Source organism: Brachyistius frenatus, unplaced genomic scaffold, assembly GCF_029030835.1.
Source record: "Brachyistius frenatus isolate BFR_SWC_R1_liver_20210118 unplaced genomic scaffold, ASM2903083v1 Contig_35, whole genome shotgun sequence".
Classification (NCBI taxonomy): domain Eukaryota; kingdom Metazoa; phylum Chordata; class Actinopteri; family Embiotocidae; genus Brachyistius; species Brachyistius frenatus.
In genome coordinates this window covers 2,868,331-2,883,622 of record NW_027210634.1, presented here as the reverse complement: position 1 = coordinate 2,883,622, position 15,292 = coordinate 2,868,331, and the positions used below count along the sequence as shown (strand labels likewise).

The 15,292-nt window shown below is 44.3% G+C and overlaps 1 protein-coding gene across 2 annotated transcripts in view; it reads left to right on the top strand.

The window, feature by feature from the left end:
* Positions 1 to 14,894, top strand: part of gfra2b (GDNF family receptor alpha 2b) — a 71,961-nt gene extending 57,067 nt beyond the window's left edge. The window contains exons 6-10 of one of the 2 annotated variants that reach the window (XM_069701004.1): positions 4,547 to 4,656; positions 5,107 to 5,241; positions 7,602 to 7,786; positions 12,564 to 12,611; positions 14,371 to 14,894. In XM_069701004.1, the coding sequence (XP_069557105.1) occupies positions 4,547 to 4,656; positions 5,107 to 5,241; positions 7,602 to 7,786; positions 12,564 to 12,611; positions 14,371 to 14,514 (622 nt within the window). In that variant the 3' untranslated portion in view covers positions 14,515 to 14,894. Of the gene's footprint in view, positions 1 to 4,546; positions 4,657 to 5,100; positions 5,242 to 7,601; positions 7,787 to 12,563; positions 12,612 to 14,370 lie in introns of both variants that reach the window. The other variant, XM_069701003.1, reaches the window with a different exon arrangement.
* Positions 14,895 to 15,292: the final 398 nt, after the last annotated feature.

Sequence of the window (15,292 nt, the reverse complement as noted above, 5' to 3'; positions counted from 1 at the left end):
CTACCGAGCACAGGAAGTCATGCTCGCAGGTTTACGTGCCACATTTTCACACGCATTTCCCATGATGCCTTACAGGCTGATGAGGACATTAATTAGACTTAGCATCAGAATTTTTTTTTTCCTTGCCGTGTGCATAGACTGTGTATAAAAGTGGACGTAGCTTCCGGCTCTGAAAAATGAGGCCTTAAACTGCAATACCACTGAGTGCCACTAGAGGGTGGCTCCAAAAAGCGCCAGTTTCCATAGACCCCGATTCAACTTCTCAGTCAGTTAAAATTTTCCACAAGTTTCCTGTTTGTCATTTGCTAAATTCACTCTTCCAGATTAGTTTTCTGGCGGTGCATCTGAAAATAATCCCATCATTAATTAGAAATCTTTAAAAAAAAAAAAAAAAAAAAAGCTGTGTTCAGCAGCTCAGCTGCACCCGAACATCACAGCGGCACAATTAACGCACGATTTAAAAGCGACTCCGTCAACAATAAAAGCAAAACAAGACACGCGAGAAGCCTAAAGTCTGAAGCGTCGCTGTCACGCCATCACGGACGACGTCCGGTAAATCAAAAAGCAAAGAAGCAGCCTCTGTCGGTAAAATGTCTGACAGGCGTAACATGATTATGGTGCGTCGGCTGATCGATGCCGACCTGTTGCAGTCGTCCTTTAAAATTCAGCCACGTGTGTGGAAACTTGTCTCTCCTCGTGTTGCTTTGAAACGACGAGCTGCCGAACACAAAACACAACTCCGCAGTCGACCGGCTGAGTCACTTCTCCCACTGCAGTCTGACAAGTCGAGGGTGGAGGTGTCACCCCGATTTTGAGAGCGCCGGTGTGTGTGTGTGTGTGTGTGTGTGTGTGTGTGTGTGTGTGTGTGTGTGTGTGTGTGTGTGTGTGTGTGTGTGTGTGTGTGTGTGTGTGTGTGTGTGTGTGTGTGTGTGTGTGTGTGTCTCTGGGAAGACTGAAGCCTGTGTCCAAAGACCTGGTTCAGGGTTCAAGTGGGGATCAGGTCCTGGGAGGTGAAGAACTGCATTACATCAGTGAGGGTCCTCACACAGATAGTAGCGTGTGTGTGTGTGTGTGTGTGTGCGCGCATGCATAAATGTGCCAAATTGAAAACTGGCAGAGAGTGTGTGTTCGTCATTGTGTCTTTTGTCGCCAGTGTGACTCATGCAGTTCAACGGCCAACTACACACACACACACACACACACACACACACACACACACACACACACACACACACGCACACACACACACACACACAGCAACACACCTCAGAGGACATGACATTGACTTGCATTTATTTCTTGCACGAATAGTTTTTCTTGTTGGCTTCATGTTGCAGCCACGGAGGTGACTGCTTGGTTTGGACCAACTGCATATAAACGTGGACGAAGTTTCCGTGTCTGAAAAGTGGGGCCGATGCGGAAGCGCCTTAGACTGCGGTACCACCGGGTGCCGCTAGAGTCTGTTTGATTGACATGCCCTGTGGTGCAGTCAGGTTTCTGCTATCGTTGGGCGGGACTTAGAGTCCCCAGGTTTCCAATCAGATCAAGTCAGATCCACCGCTCGCTCCTCCAGATGTGGTCACTTCCTGTTCCAAACTGCTCCAAACTTGCAAGATGGTGACGAAGATGACCTCCGAACCTCGTTCACCAAACAGCGGGCGACGTCTCTGCCGGCTGCCGCTCGGTTCGGACTAAAGCTCAGTCATCTTACTTGTTTTTTTGTTGCCGTGAGGGACAGATGTCGCCACAATGTCACTGTGTAGACGTATTTCTGTCCACACACGTACACACACACACACACACACACACACACACACACACACTGACCTCTGCGTGAAAGTCAAACACTCAGCACTCAGACCTGTCAGCCTGTATCACTCTCTGCGGCAGACAGACAAAGCAAACACAAACACTTTCACTGATACTTGTTTTGAGCACTCGCATCCACACACACACACACACACACACACACACACACACACACACACACACACACACACACACACACACACACACACGTCTGTTCTTCTCTCTCTGTGAGGAGACGCACCTTCACCATCCACCTAAACCTGCCTCTAATCTGATATGTCTTCACAAAGATAGCTGAACACACACACACACACACACACACACACACACACACACACACACACACACACACACACACACAGGTGGACCTGCATCTATCACGCCGCCCTCAAACAGCGAGGGGATCACGCGTCCCTGTCGCCCCCGCTGACCCGACCATACGCCGTCTTTCACCTCCCTTCACCCCCGCCCTCCCGCCTCCCCCAAAAAAACAAAAATAAATAAACACGCCGCGTCGTCCCTTTTTCCATCAGGACGGAGGAAGACAAGCTCCGGTTTTAAAGGAGGAGGACAGAGAGACAAAGGGAACGAGATGGAAAAACTAGGACAGACGGTAGATTAAGCCGGCTCTTCTGAGCGGTTATTACCTGCGACAGTTTTCTCGCGCGTTAACATATGCATGATGTCGTGGATACTGCGGGACACGCGCGCTGGAAGTGCAGATAATCTCCCAACGACTGCGCGAATCAGCCTTTTATCTCCACGAGGATTTGCTCTCTCTGTCTCTCTCTCTCTCTCTCTCTCTCTCTCTCTCTCTCTCTCGGCGAGCTTCCCCGTGCGTCTGTTCAATCTGCGTTGCTTAAATTTGAATTGCATTTCTGAAGGACGTTACACAACGACGGTGGAAATTACAGGCGGTCGAACGGGCGCGCACGTGCTCGCCAACGCGCGGATAAAAGCGACGGACCGACAATCGGTTTGTTTGAGTGGCGTCGCTGCGATCGACGGATGAGCTTCGGGAAGGGACGAGTGAATTTGCGTTGTTCGTTTTCACATATTTTTTTTTCCCCGACGTTGTCGGAGACCCCTCGATGTTCGAATTGGCCTCGAAGCTACAGACGGACGGACGGACGGTGAACGTTAGACACGCTCATTCCAACTCATTCAGCTGAGAATGTCTTGGATAATTGAGCCGTTTTGGTTTTGGTTTTGGTTTAAAAAAAAAAAAAAAAAAGTATTTATTAGTAAAAAAAAAACACAAGTATTTACTAGTACCACCAAAAAAACAAAACAGTGCAGTGTCATTACTCACAACATTAAATTACCTTTTGTCTACTGGATCAAAAATTCAATGAGCCACCTCCACCAACCAAAAAAGACAGTTTACCTGCTAAAGTGGCAAAAATCTCTGGAGAACTTCTCCACCGGATGTTTCCAACATTTTTAATCACACAAATACGTCAACTTACTCTCAAACAAAATGAATACAGAAGATAAAGGTTTGAGCTGCCGTCGATCTTGAAGGCCGAATTTTGCTTCTTTCTTGTTTTTACCTTGTTCGACTCAATCCTTCTTCTAAAAGAGTCCTGAAGTTTGGTTTTGCAGGAACTTGGAGCATCTCGTTGAGTAATTCAAACATAATCACTTGGATTTCGCTTTATTAACTTTTTTTTTTTTTTTTTTTACGACATCTTATTGTTTCATCATCATCAATTAAAAGAAAAAAGATCAACACCAGAGGTTATTTGTACTCATTATGATCCTTACGTTTTATTCCAAAGAAGTGCCGTAAAGTGTAATACCACTGAGGGCCACTAGGGGCTGGCTCCAAAAAAAAACTCTAACTCCAATAGACTCCCATTCAAAAAGCATCAAGTTCTCTCCTGAAATACAAAGTCAGTAAATGTTTTCCACGAGTCATCATGGTGTCGTTATATAAACTCCCTCCTTCTGATCAGTATTCTGGTGGTTCCTTCTGAAAATAATTCCAGCATTGATTAGATATTAGGACTCAAACACACCTATGTTCTGGGGTGGGTGTGGTTTGATTGACAGGCCTATGATGCAGTCAGGTTTCTGGTATAGATTGGCGGGGCATACTGTCTTTTCTGCACCCCCACCCCCCCCAAAAAAACCAACATCTGTTGACATTCACTGCCCTCTACTGGCCATAATAGTTATGACACGAACAGAGGAGGTAATGTAGATAAAGGGAGGAGGTTGGGCTGGATGGACGGGTCAACAAAACTTGAATTCCTGTTTGAAACTATGACGACGAAGGTCCTACAACCTCACTGATATGTATCTGATACTCAAACCAGGGATCTTTTCCTGAAACCAAAACACAACGTCGTCAAAGGGCTAGTCTGATTTTCCACTGTGATTTATTTAATCTCCTGCCTGCCGTACGCTCCTTTGTCCGAATCAGCCGTTAATATTTGTGCTACATTTGGATGGAAACCTGGATGTTAATCAACAGCAAACTGTTTCGACAAGATGTTCTTTCTGTTAGCTGTGGCTCCTCTGGTCAAAAAAAAAAAAAACACTTCTGAGAAACAATAAGCAGCTGACATGTTGTTACCGACCCGTGCTAGCGCGCTCCTGGCTGGTTAGCATGTTAGCTGTTAGCTCGCAGCTGGCGTCGTTCAACAAAAAAAAAAAAAAACACGACTCGGCATTCTGCACCTTTTCTTTTCCAGCGGTGCTAACCTGTCGCGTGTCGTTTCTGCCGCCGCAGGTCTCGACTCGCCGACTTCCACATGAACTGCCAGATGACGCCGCACGCCGTCACCAGCTGCCCTCACGACAACTACCACGGCTGCCTCATGTCCTACGTCGGCCTCATCGGTGAGTCCCGCGGGAAGCCCTCCTTTTCAAAGCAAAAGGTCGAGCTCGTTCATCGGCGTGTTTTTTTTTTTTTTTTTTTTTTCTGATGAAGCAGAAATGTTAAAGTTAATGCGCCGTCGTTGTTGAATTATTCTGTGTTCACCACACGAGCCGCTGTAGTCCAGGCGCTTTCGTCCCTCGACGATTATTACGAGTCGCTCTGAATTCCTCGAATGGAGGAAAAACTCCATTTGAGAAATTTAGAGTGACTCATTTCTTCTCTGGAAATCGTCAAGCGAATCAATTCCCAATTTGGAGAAATCCTCTTTCCCTTTCTCGCCCCCCCACCCCGCCCTCACCCCCCTCCGGGCTAATCTCCACGGTAATTCTTCCTTCCCTCCCTCTTCCTCTTCCTCCTCCTCCTCCTCCTTCTCCTCCTCCTCCCTCGTGTCTCTTCCCCTTCAGGTTCAGACGTGACGCCGAACTACAGCGACAGCAGCCCCTCCAACATCACCATGAGCCTGTGGTGCACCTGCAGGGGCACCGGCCACCAGGAGCCCGAGTGCGACGCCTTCCACCGGGACTTCACGCACAACACCTGCCTCAGTGAGTCCCGCGGTGCCGCCGCCGCACTGACGTACAAAAGACCCAAATTTAGACACACAAAGATTAGAAGAAATAATCATGAAAAGACAGAAAGAAGATCCTCCAAAGTGGGAGGCGATTACAGTCGGGGTCAGAGCGGGGCGGGCGGTTAACGATTATCCTCTTTATGAAATAATCGGGGTTTTTTTCTCTCTCTTAATTAAGGACATTTTGAACGATTGAGTTTCTGCTGATTCATTTTGAAACGAAGTGACGGAGAGTAGAAAATAACGTTTTTATTTAACATCTTTTGCTTTGAAAAGTTGAAATGGTTTTCTGCCAAATCAACTGAAAAGCAGCGAAATTGGAACAATTGTATTGATTTACGTTGTTTTTCTGTTGATTAACCGATTCACTCATCGATCAACGAACAAATAAGTTCGGCCGATGTTCGGTTTATAAAGATGTGACGTGGAGGGGGAAAAAAAAAAGAAGCAGAAAACATTCCCATTCCTTGGAAAATGATTAATCTCATTGATTATGAAAAATAATTGCTGATTCATTTTCTGTCCATTAACTAAACAATCAATCAGCTGATCATTTCAGCTGTAGTTCAGTTACAACACGGAGCAGAGAAAAACTGAAAAACATCTTTTAAGAAGCTGAAATCAGAAGCGTTTTGGGGCTTCTTCTTTTTTGTTGTTGTTGTTGTTGCCTGAAACGTGACTGAATTTGAACGATCAAAACGCTTAAAGACGAGTTCATTCCTTCTCCGATGAGTCGGCAGATCGTTTGAGCTGCGCGGCGATCTGATCGCAGCGGTGCTCAGATTTTACCTGACTTGAGTGTTTATTCTTGGACGACGTCTCGAATGATTCAGATCTTAATCGGCGCATTTGAAAGGAGACGCCGGGCCGCCCTCTTCGGATCGCGCGAGTCGGGTATTTTTTTTTCTTTCCAGTACGCTCGTGGACGAGGAAAAAGAGCCGAGCGAGGCCCGATAATTTGAGGAGAAAGGTGAGACGGAGGAGGGAAAGTGAGAGGTGTGAAATGACGCGCCGGAGATCCCACGAGACCTTCTTTAAATAACCTCTGCTCCTCTTCGTCAGACACAGCCTTCATCCTCGCGCGAACCAACGCGTCGCACAAAGGGCAAGCGTCACGTGATCGCGTGGTGTTAAACGTCGGTGGAAGCTGCGCACGGGGCCGAGACGCTTCGGGACAAACTCATTCCCAATTTTTGTGATTCGTAATTTTGACAATAAAATGACAATAAATATTAAAAAAAAAAAAAAAAAAAAAAAAAAAAGCCTGTTGATAATCTGCAAATGTTCAGTGAACAAAGATATTCGGTTCACTGTGTGACAAAGAAAACAAAAGAAAATATTTGACATTTTTAGGCACTGAATCCTTACCGAAAAGTTTCCCATGTTTACCGCACGTGATCACATGTACGACGCATGTTGAGCAACGTATGATTAACGTAGGAAGAACATGTGGAAAAGGGTTCTCATAGGAATAGTGTGGCGCCAGTGGACGATTTGTGAGCTGTCATTTAAAAGCCTCCAGTTCGGTATTTCAGCCGTCGCCATCTTGTGTTTTTTCGGAGCCAGAAGTGACCATATTTGGACGAGGTGGGGGGGGGAGCGAGGGGTTGATCTGACTCGATCTGATTGGAAACCCCGAGGACGCTATGCCCCGCCCACCTACGGCAAAAACCCGACTGCACCACGGGCCTGTCAATCAAACAGGCCCGCCCCCAGAACATAGCTGTGTTTGAGTCCTAATATCTGATGAACGCTGGAATTATTTCCAGAAGTTTTATCTAATGACACCATGATGACTCGTGGAAAACACTTACTGACTTTGTATCTCAGGAGAGAACTTGATGCTTTTTGAATGGGAGTCTATTGGAGCTGGAGTTTTTTTTTGGAGCCAGCCCCTAGTGGCCCTCGGTGGTATTACACTTTAAGGCTTCACTTTTCAGAACCGGACACTACGAACAGTTTTACATCCAGTTTGTGGGACTAACATTGCCCATTTTTTTATCTGGACATCCTTCCTATTAAATACACAACCTCCTGTTCGTAAAGAAAATCATCCAGTAAGACCCCAAACTGTTTTGTTTTTTTCAGTTTTTCTACCGTTCAGAAATTAAACTTGACTTTTTTCCTCACGTTAGGTTGACTGCAAATGTTTTGTTATTATTTAGTGTCGGTAGATGGTTAAAAAAAAAAAAATTAAAAAAAAAAAGTTGTTTTTGAAAACATCGTGGAGAGAACATTTAGTTGCCGTGGTGATGTGGCTTTCAGCGGACGTGAAAGGCGATACGGTGATATTGACCCCCCCCACTCCCGTTTCTCTCTCTCTCTCTCTCTCAGAAAACGCCATCCAGTCATTCGGTTACGGCTCCGAAGGAGGAACTCTTCTGGGGACCGAGCCCGCGTCCACCTTCCCGCCCCCCGCCCAGCCGCCCGTCATCTCTAAGCCTGCCCCCTCTCTGCACGGCAACGCAATCAAACCCATGGACAGCGCCTGCGTGTTCTCCACGTGTGCCAACCTGCAGGTGAGTTTGGACGGACGCGGCTCGCGTTCGTGGCTGCCGAATGAATATCCGCGGGAGCGACGGTTAACCCGTGCGTTTAAAGAACCCGACGTCGGTCCGAGGCCCTCGCCCGAGCGGGGGCCGGCGGCGACGTCGTCACCCGTCCGGGTACAACCGCCACGCTCGGGCAATCGATCCGTGGGGGGGTGGGGAGCCAACTAATGCAGTTAATTGGGCGGCACGGTGGTGCAGTGGTTAGCGTTGTCGCCTCACAGCAAAAAGGTTCCGGGATTCGAGTCCGGTCCCGGGCCTTTCTGTGCGGAGTTTGCACGTTCTCCCTGTGCTTGCGTGGGTTCTCTCCGGGTTCTCCGGCTTCCTCCCATCATCCAAAAACATGCACGTCAGGTTACCTGGCGCCGCGCTAGTGGCAGCCCGCTGCAGCAGCTCCCCCTTGAGAGCCCCCCTGCTGTAGCGAAGAAATTTCCCCTCGGGGATTAATAAAGTGAAATAAAAAAAAAAACTAAATAAATAATTACGCGCATTGAGTCGGTAATTTCCGGCAATAAAACGAGACGCAGCAGAGGTGCATTTGTGAACGAACGAACGAAAGTGCGAGAGAAACGGAAAAGAATACATTTCACTTATCGATCCACGTTTTTTTTCCTCTCGCATTTGTGTCGGTATATATATATATATATATATATATATATTTTTTTTTAGATCTTATTAAAAGTCTTTTAACAAAGATTTTATTTCTGAGACTAAAAAACAAAAAAAAGGCTATAACTTTTCCCAGCAAGCCTGAAAACTTGGAATTGCGTCATAAAATTCATAACAAAACTGGATTAGCGAGCGAGACGGAGAGAAAAGGAAACATGTCCCGTCACATTTATGAGCCTCGCTCTTCTTCACCTTCGCACACATTAACGTCTGCCTGCCCGCGTCGGGGAGAGCGGAAAGCCATCCATTATGTACCGAGACGAGGTGTAAGGCTGCAGGTTAAAGGCCGGCAGAAATTGCTCTCCATTATGGAAGAGATTTAAAGCCTGAATTATAGAATACCGCCACACGTACAACGCAGAGATATTTCACTGAAGCTGTTTCACTTTCAACTCGCTTACATATTCATACCACTCTTAATGATGAAATGCGACGCGAAGGGGGAGGAAAAGTTACACCTGCTACCGTGTGTGCTTTTTTTTTTTAAATCACTGCGACTGAGAAAGTCACATTTCTTTCTGAAAATCTACAATGTAAACGATTTTGTTCCAGAAAGGGCAAAGGACAAATAAACAAACATGGACCAAAGTTTAAAAATAGATATTGTAATGTGTTGTAATATGCATAACTAGATGTTTGACAGAACGGGCGGGTTTTTAAACGGATCCCGACCAGGAAGTCTTGACGACGCGAGTTCAGAGGAGAGCGTCGGGTTTGTTTTAAGGGATCTTTCAGGGACGCCGGTACATTTCTGCGCTCGCTAAAGTGATTGTTTAACCCGCGGACGTGCCGGTGTCTTCCGGCGACCCTTGCGGACGCCGATTCCTCTTTGATGTTCAGGTAAAACGGCGAACGGAAAGACAAAATGAAGGAAATCCGAAATGAGAATTTCACAACCCGCTTCAAACGGCTACGTTGACCGTCGAGCTGGAGCTCGTTGAGGCTGCAGGCGGCTCGTGGTGAAACCTGCAGACAAAACTCAGGGCCGCGAAAACGGTCCCCCGGCAACCGAGTGTAAAGGTTCGTGGTCGACGTTAAAAAGACGGTTTGATATTTTTCAAGGTGATATTTTTCAAGGTGAACTCAAGGTGGTAGTTGGGTCCGTGCTTTGTAATACAGCAATTCATGGATTTATTTGTCTACTAACCACTAATTAAATACCTGCGAAAGCGTAGTAACCTTGTCTGCGGCGTCTGCTCTCCGCTCTGTTTTTTTTTGTAAATCCCCTCGCACCATTAAATGCACAAACGTGAATCATTTAAATACGCTGAGCACGATATGTAAATGGGAAGAAAAAAAAACAGTTTAATTAGACGTTTTATATGTCCGACGTTTGGAGCGAAGGCAGCTCTCGTCTCTCGTCTCTCTGGCGGTGAATTTATGTTTTATTTTTTTTTTTTTTTTTACTTTCTTTCAAACGGCCTTCGGGCGCCGCGCGCCGCGCTCATCCGGCCGGAATCGAAACAGAAGAGATCGTTTTTATTTAATTACGAAAGCAACCGCGGCGACTATAAACGCTTAATCGCACGTGTTTGAAGCAGATAAGTCTTCAGTCATTTCTGTTTTGGTGCAGGTTTCCGTTCTGGTTTAAGGAGCAGCTCGTTTACAAGGAAATAAACGGGGACGCCTGAAACATTGTAAATTTGTTTTCTGAATTGTATCCGTTTTCACGGGAAAGCGCATGTGAATATTGATTGTATTCTCGTGCGAGCCGTTTTTTTGTTGTTGTTTGTTTGTTTGTTTGTTTGTTTTGGGTTTTTTTTTAAACGGGAGGCAGCTCTGCAGAAAGCGTCGGGAGTCAGAGCAGGTTAGTGCTGCAGCGGTCCGTGGGATAATAACTCATCTGCATGTTTTAATGGTCGCCGTCAACAACCGTGTGTGTGTGTGTGTGTGTGTGTGTGTGTGTGTGTGTGTGTGTGTGTGTGTGTGTGTGTGTGCGCGTGTGTGGATGCATCTCCATGATTTTTTTCCCCCGTCGCTGAAAAGAGATTTTTTTTCTTTCGCCCTCATCGGGCGATAAGATCTGATTGGCTCTCCCACCCAGGCGACAAGAAGGGGGGGGGATATGCTTATGAAGCGGCGACAAAGAGGCCGATGGAGGACGGAGATAAATGTTGCTGTGTGTGTGCGCGTGCGTGTGCGCGGTGTGTGCGTGTGTGTGTGTGTGTGTGTGAGAGCAAACAGAAGTCTGCATCTTTGTCATCATTACTGCGCTGCATTTCAATGATAGTGAAGCTCAACAGGCCTCCCGGTTTCATTTCGTGTCTCATACGAGTGAGTCAACTCTGACGGCGTTCGGTTTTTGTCTCGTGCGACGCTTTTTTTGGGTTGTTTTTTTTCTGCCGCATTTAAGAAACAGATCTGAACTGTTTTTTGTTTTTTTTTACCGCACAAGTTGAAGCAGATCGTCTCGTCAAACATCTGAGGACTCCTCGCTGTCGCCGGGTCCCGTCAGCGGTTTTTCAGGAGCGGCGTCGCCTTCGTCGTCTTCAGCGGCCTTCTCGTTGACATCTGGCAGGAGACTCGACGACGGGATCGACCGCTTGAAGAGATGTTGAGAGGCCTCGTGTTCGCAGCCGTCAAAAAAACCCGGAGACCTCCGCGCGAGCTTTGCGGAACATAAGCGTCGGCCGTCGCAGATTTCAGACGTAGCGTCGGTTTCGGTCGGCTTTGTAGTCGGCTCCGGTGGAAGAAAATCAGCAATTTATGGTCTTCGTGAATTTGTAGATTTGAAAGTTAAACACACTCAGTGAGTCGTGGCGATCTGATAAAACCGAACCGTATCTGTTCTTCTGAGCAGACGTTAAAAGCTCTTCTGGAAAGGATTTCTGCGTGGATCGGACTTTTGTTCTCTGACCTCTCAAAAAATGTCATCGTATATTATGTCGTAAAACATGTCGTTAAAAATGTCATAGTTTAGTATGTCGTTAAACATGTCATCGTATATTTTGTCGTTAAACCTATCGTATATTATGTTGTAAAATATGTCGTTGTATATTATGTCGTAAAACATGTATATTATGTCGTTAAACATAGCGTATGTTATCTCGTTAAACATGTCATTGTATATTATGTCATAAAACATGTCGTATATTATGTCATAAAACATGTCGTTAAACATGTCATCGGATAGTATGTCGTAAAACATGTCATCGTATATTATGTCGTTAAATATGTCATCGTATATTGTCGTTAAACATGTCATATATTATGTCGTTAAACACGTCGTCGTATATTATGTCGTTAAACATGTCGTATATTGTGTCGTTAAACATCATATATTATGTCGTTAAACATGTCATCGTATATTATGTCGTTAAACATGTCGTATATTATGTCGTTAAACATGCCGTATATTATGTCGTTAAACACGTCGTCGTATATTATGTCGTTAAACACGTCGTCGTATATTATGTCATTAAACATGTCGTCGTATATTATGTCGTTAAACACGTCGTCGTATATTATGTCGTTAAACATGCCGTCGTATATTATGTCGTTAAACACGTCGTCGTATATTATGTCGTTAAACATGCCGTATATTATGTCGTTAAACACGTCGTCGTATATTATGTCGTTAAACACGTCGTCGTATATTATGTCGTTAAACACGTCGTCGTATATTATGTCGTTAGACACGTCATCGTATATTATGTCGTTAAACACGTCATCGTATATTATGTCGTTAAACACGTCGTCGTATATTATGTCGTTAAACATGCCGTATATTATGTCATTAAACACGTCGTCGTATATTATGTCGTTAAACACGCCATCGTATATTATGTCGTTAAACACGTCGTCGTATATTATGTCGTTAAACATGCCGTATATTATGTCATTAAACACGTCGTCGTATATTATGTCGTTAAACATGCCGTATATTATGTCGTTAAACATGCCGTCGTATATTATGTCGTTAAACACGTCGTCGTATATTATGTCGTTAAACATGCCGTATATTATGTCGTTAAACATGTCGTCGTGTATTATGTCGTTAAACATGTCGTCGTATAGAATAAATGGCTGACTGTGTTTGTGACCTGAAAGTTTCTCACAACGAGCTCTTGTTTTACAGGATGGAGGTCAGAAGTGCGTTCCCTCTGACGACTTCGAGTGCGAGGAGGTGAGCAGCTTTCATTTCGTGTCTCCCTGTGGTTCGACAGTTTAGAAACTAATTATATCGCTTTTTTATAGCATTTTAATTAAGCGATACCTAGGAACTATTGTCGGTTTCCCACCTCTGCCTCACAGCTTATTTGCATGTAAAACATTCACCGCGCTGAATGTTTTATCACCTGCTCTAACTCAACACACGTAAAGCAAAAATAATTAGCCGGTTAAGTTTAAAATATTCAACACAGATTCAAATATTTAGGTCCTCCGTATAAGCCGGAGGTGGCGACGAGACCGCTGGAAAAAAAAAATGTCATATTTAATCATATTTGTACTTAAAACTTTTAAAACTGCAACAGCAGATAAAGAAATATCTCATGAAATATTCACATGACAAACAACTACGAGTAATAGGGCCACATTAGGGAACAGAGCTGGAGGATTTTTGTTTTTTTTAATTTTGCTTGCGAGAATAAAGTATAAACGTTGAGAATAAAGTCAAATTCATTTTCTCCTAATATAAATTTTGATTTTGTTCTCGTCATTTCGACTTTGTTTCTCTACATTTTGAGCTTTTATCTCGACATTTTGATGTTACTCTTGAAATATAATTTCCAACTCCATTGTCGTCATTTGGACTTGTCCTCAACCTTTCTACTTTTATTTTGACTCTTTACTCAACATTTCTACCGTACTTTCAATATTTCTCAATCCTTGGACTTTTTATGTCACCATTTCAATTGTAGTCTGGTCTTTTCTTTTTTCGTGAAATATAATTTGAAGTCAATTTTCATCATTTCGACTTCATTCTCGACATTTTGACTTTTTTTCCTTAATTTTTTTTACTTTCTATCTCAACATTTCAATGTTATTCTAAAAACATCATTTCAACTTCATTCTCGTCATTGTGACTTTTTCTTAAAAACTACATTGACATTTTGACTTCTTTCTCGAAATATAATTTTAAGTTCATTCTCAACATTTCAACTTTATTCGGCATTTCTGTTTTTTTTCTTTGCTCTCAGTTTGCTCTCATCAATTTGACATCATTCTCAACATTTTGACTTTTTAACTTAAAAATGTAATCTAAACTTTATTCTCGACATTTTGACTTTTTAACTTAAAAATGTAATCTAAACTTTATTCTCGACATTTTGACTTTTTAACTTAAAAATGTAATCTAAACTTTATTCTCGACATTTTGACTTTTTAACTGAAAAATGTAATCTAAATTTTATTCTCGACATTTTGACTTTTTAACTTAAAAATGTAATCTAAACTTTATTCTCGACATTTTGACTTTTTAACTGAAAAATGTAATCTAAACTTTATTCTCGACATTTTGACTTTTTAACTGAAAAATGTAATCTAAACTTTATTCCCGACATTTTGACTTTCTATTTCAACATTTATTCTCCGCATTTCGACTTTGTTTTCGACATATTTTGACTTTTTTTTCCCTCAACATTTCAAATTCACCCTCAAAATACAATTTTTAACTTTATTCTCCGCATTTTGATGTTTTATTTCAACACTTGGACTTTACGCTCGACGTTTTTATCTCGACATTTCGACCTTTTCCAAACATTTTTGACCTCATTCTCGACATTTCGACTCTTTGTTTTGACATTTCAACTTCATTCCCAAAATATAATTTTTAACTTTATTCTCGACGTTTCAACTTGCATCGCTGTGCTTGCGTCCAACAGGAACGGTCTCTGAACTATTTGATTGCATCTTGTTACCCATCTCCCCCCCCCCCTGCTCAGGCTCTGTTGGCCCAGGGGTCGATAGACTCTCAGGATTCTGCAGGACCGAAGAGCAGCAGCCGGCGATCAGCTCCACTCCTCCGCCACATCTCTGTGACTGTGTGTGTGTCCCTTCTGCCAGCGTTACTACTCTCCGTCTCATAAATGTGAACTCACAAACACATACGCACGCACGCACGCACACACACACGCACACAACACACACACAACACACGCGCGCAGACACCTAAATGTCAACCAACAGACGTCCAGACATCAACAACGGCCTTTTCGCGGAGGGGGAGAGTTTTCTGGAGGACGTTCGAAGCCGTCTCTCTGCAACGCACACAGACACACACACACACACACACACACACCATTAAGGAGGACGTTGGTGTGTTTTGTGTGAGAGTAACGAAGGCGGACACAAAAGAGAGAGACTCTCGGGATTTTGGATCACAGTCACTTCACTTCCAACGTCTGTAGGGTTTGTGTGCTTCTCGTGGAGCCCGGCTCATACTCAACCCCCACACACACACACACACACACACCCCACCACCACACACCCCCACCCCCCTCCAGCCTTTTTGGATCTGAGACAGCCGGACTGAAAAACGCAGGGACTTTGAGTCGAGCCTCGAAAACCGCGCGCGCGCACACACATAAAACACACACATACATACACACACACACACACACACACACACACACACACACGGACGACGAGTCTTAAAGTTGGCAGCGTTGGAGAGACAGAGAGAGAGAGACAGAGACGACGGGGCTGGACAGATGGGACAGATCCTTCCATGGTGTTTGTCAGCTCCATTCATCATTTTCCCTGGACCTCTCCAGCGGCAAGAAATCTATACGACATACAGTACATACAAAGCACACACACACACACACACACACACACACACACACACACACACACACACACACA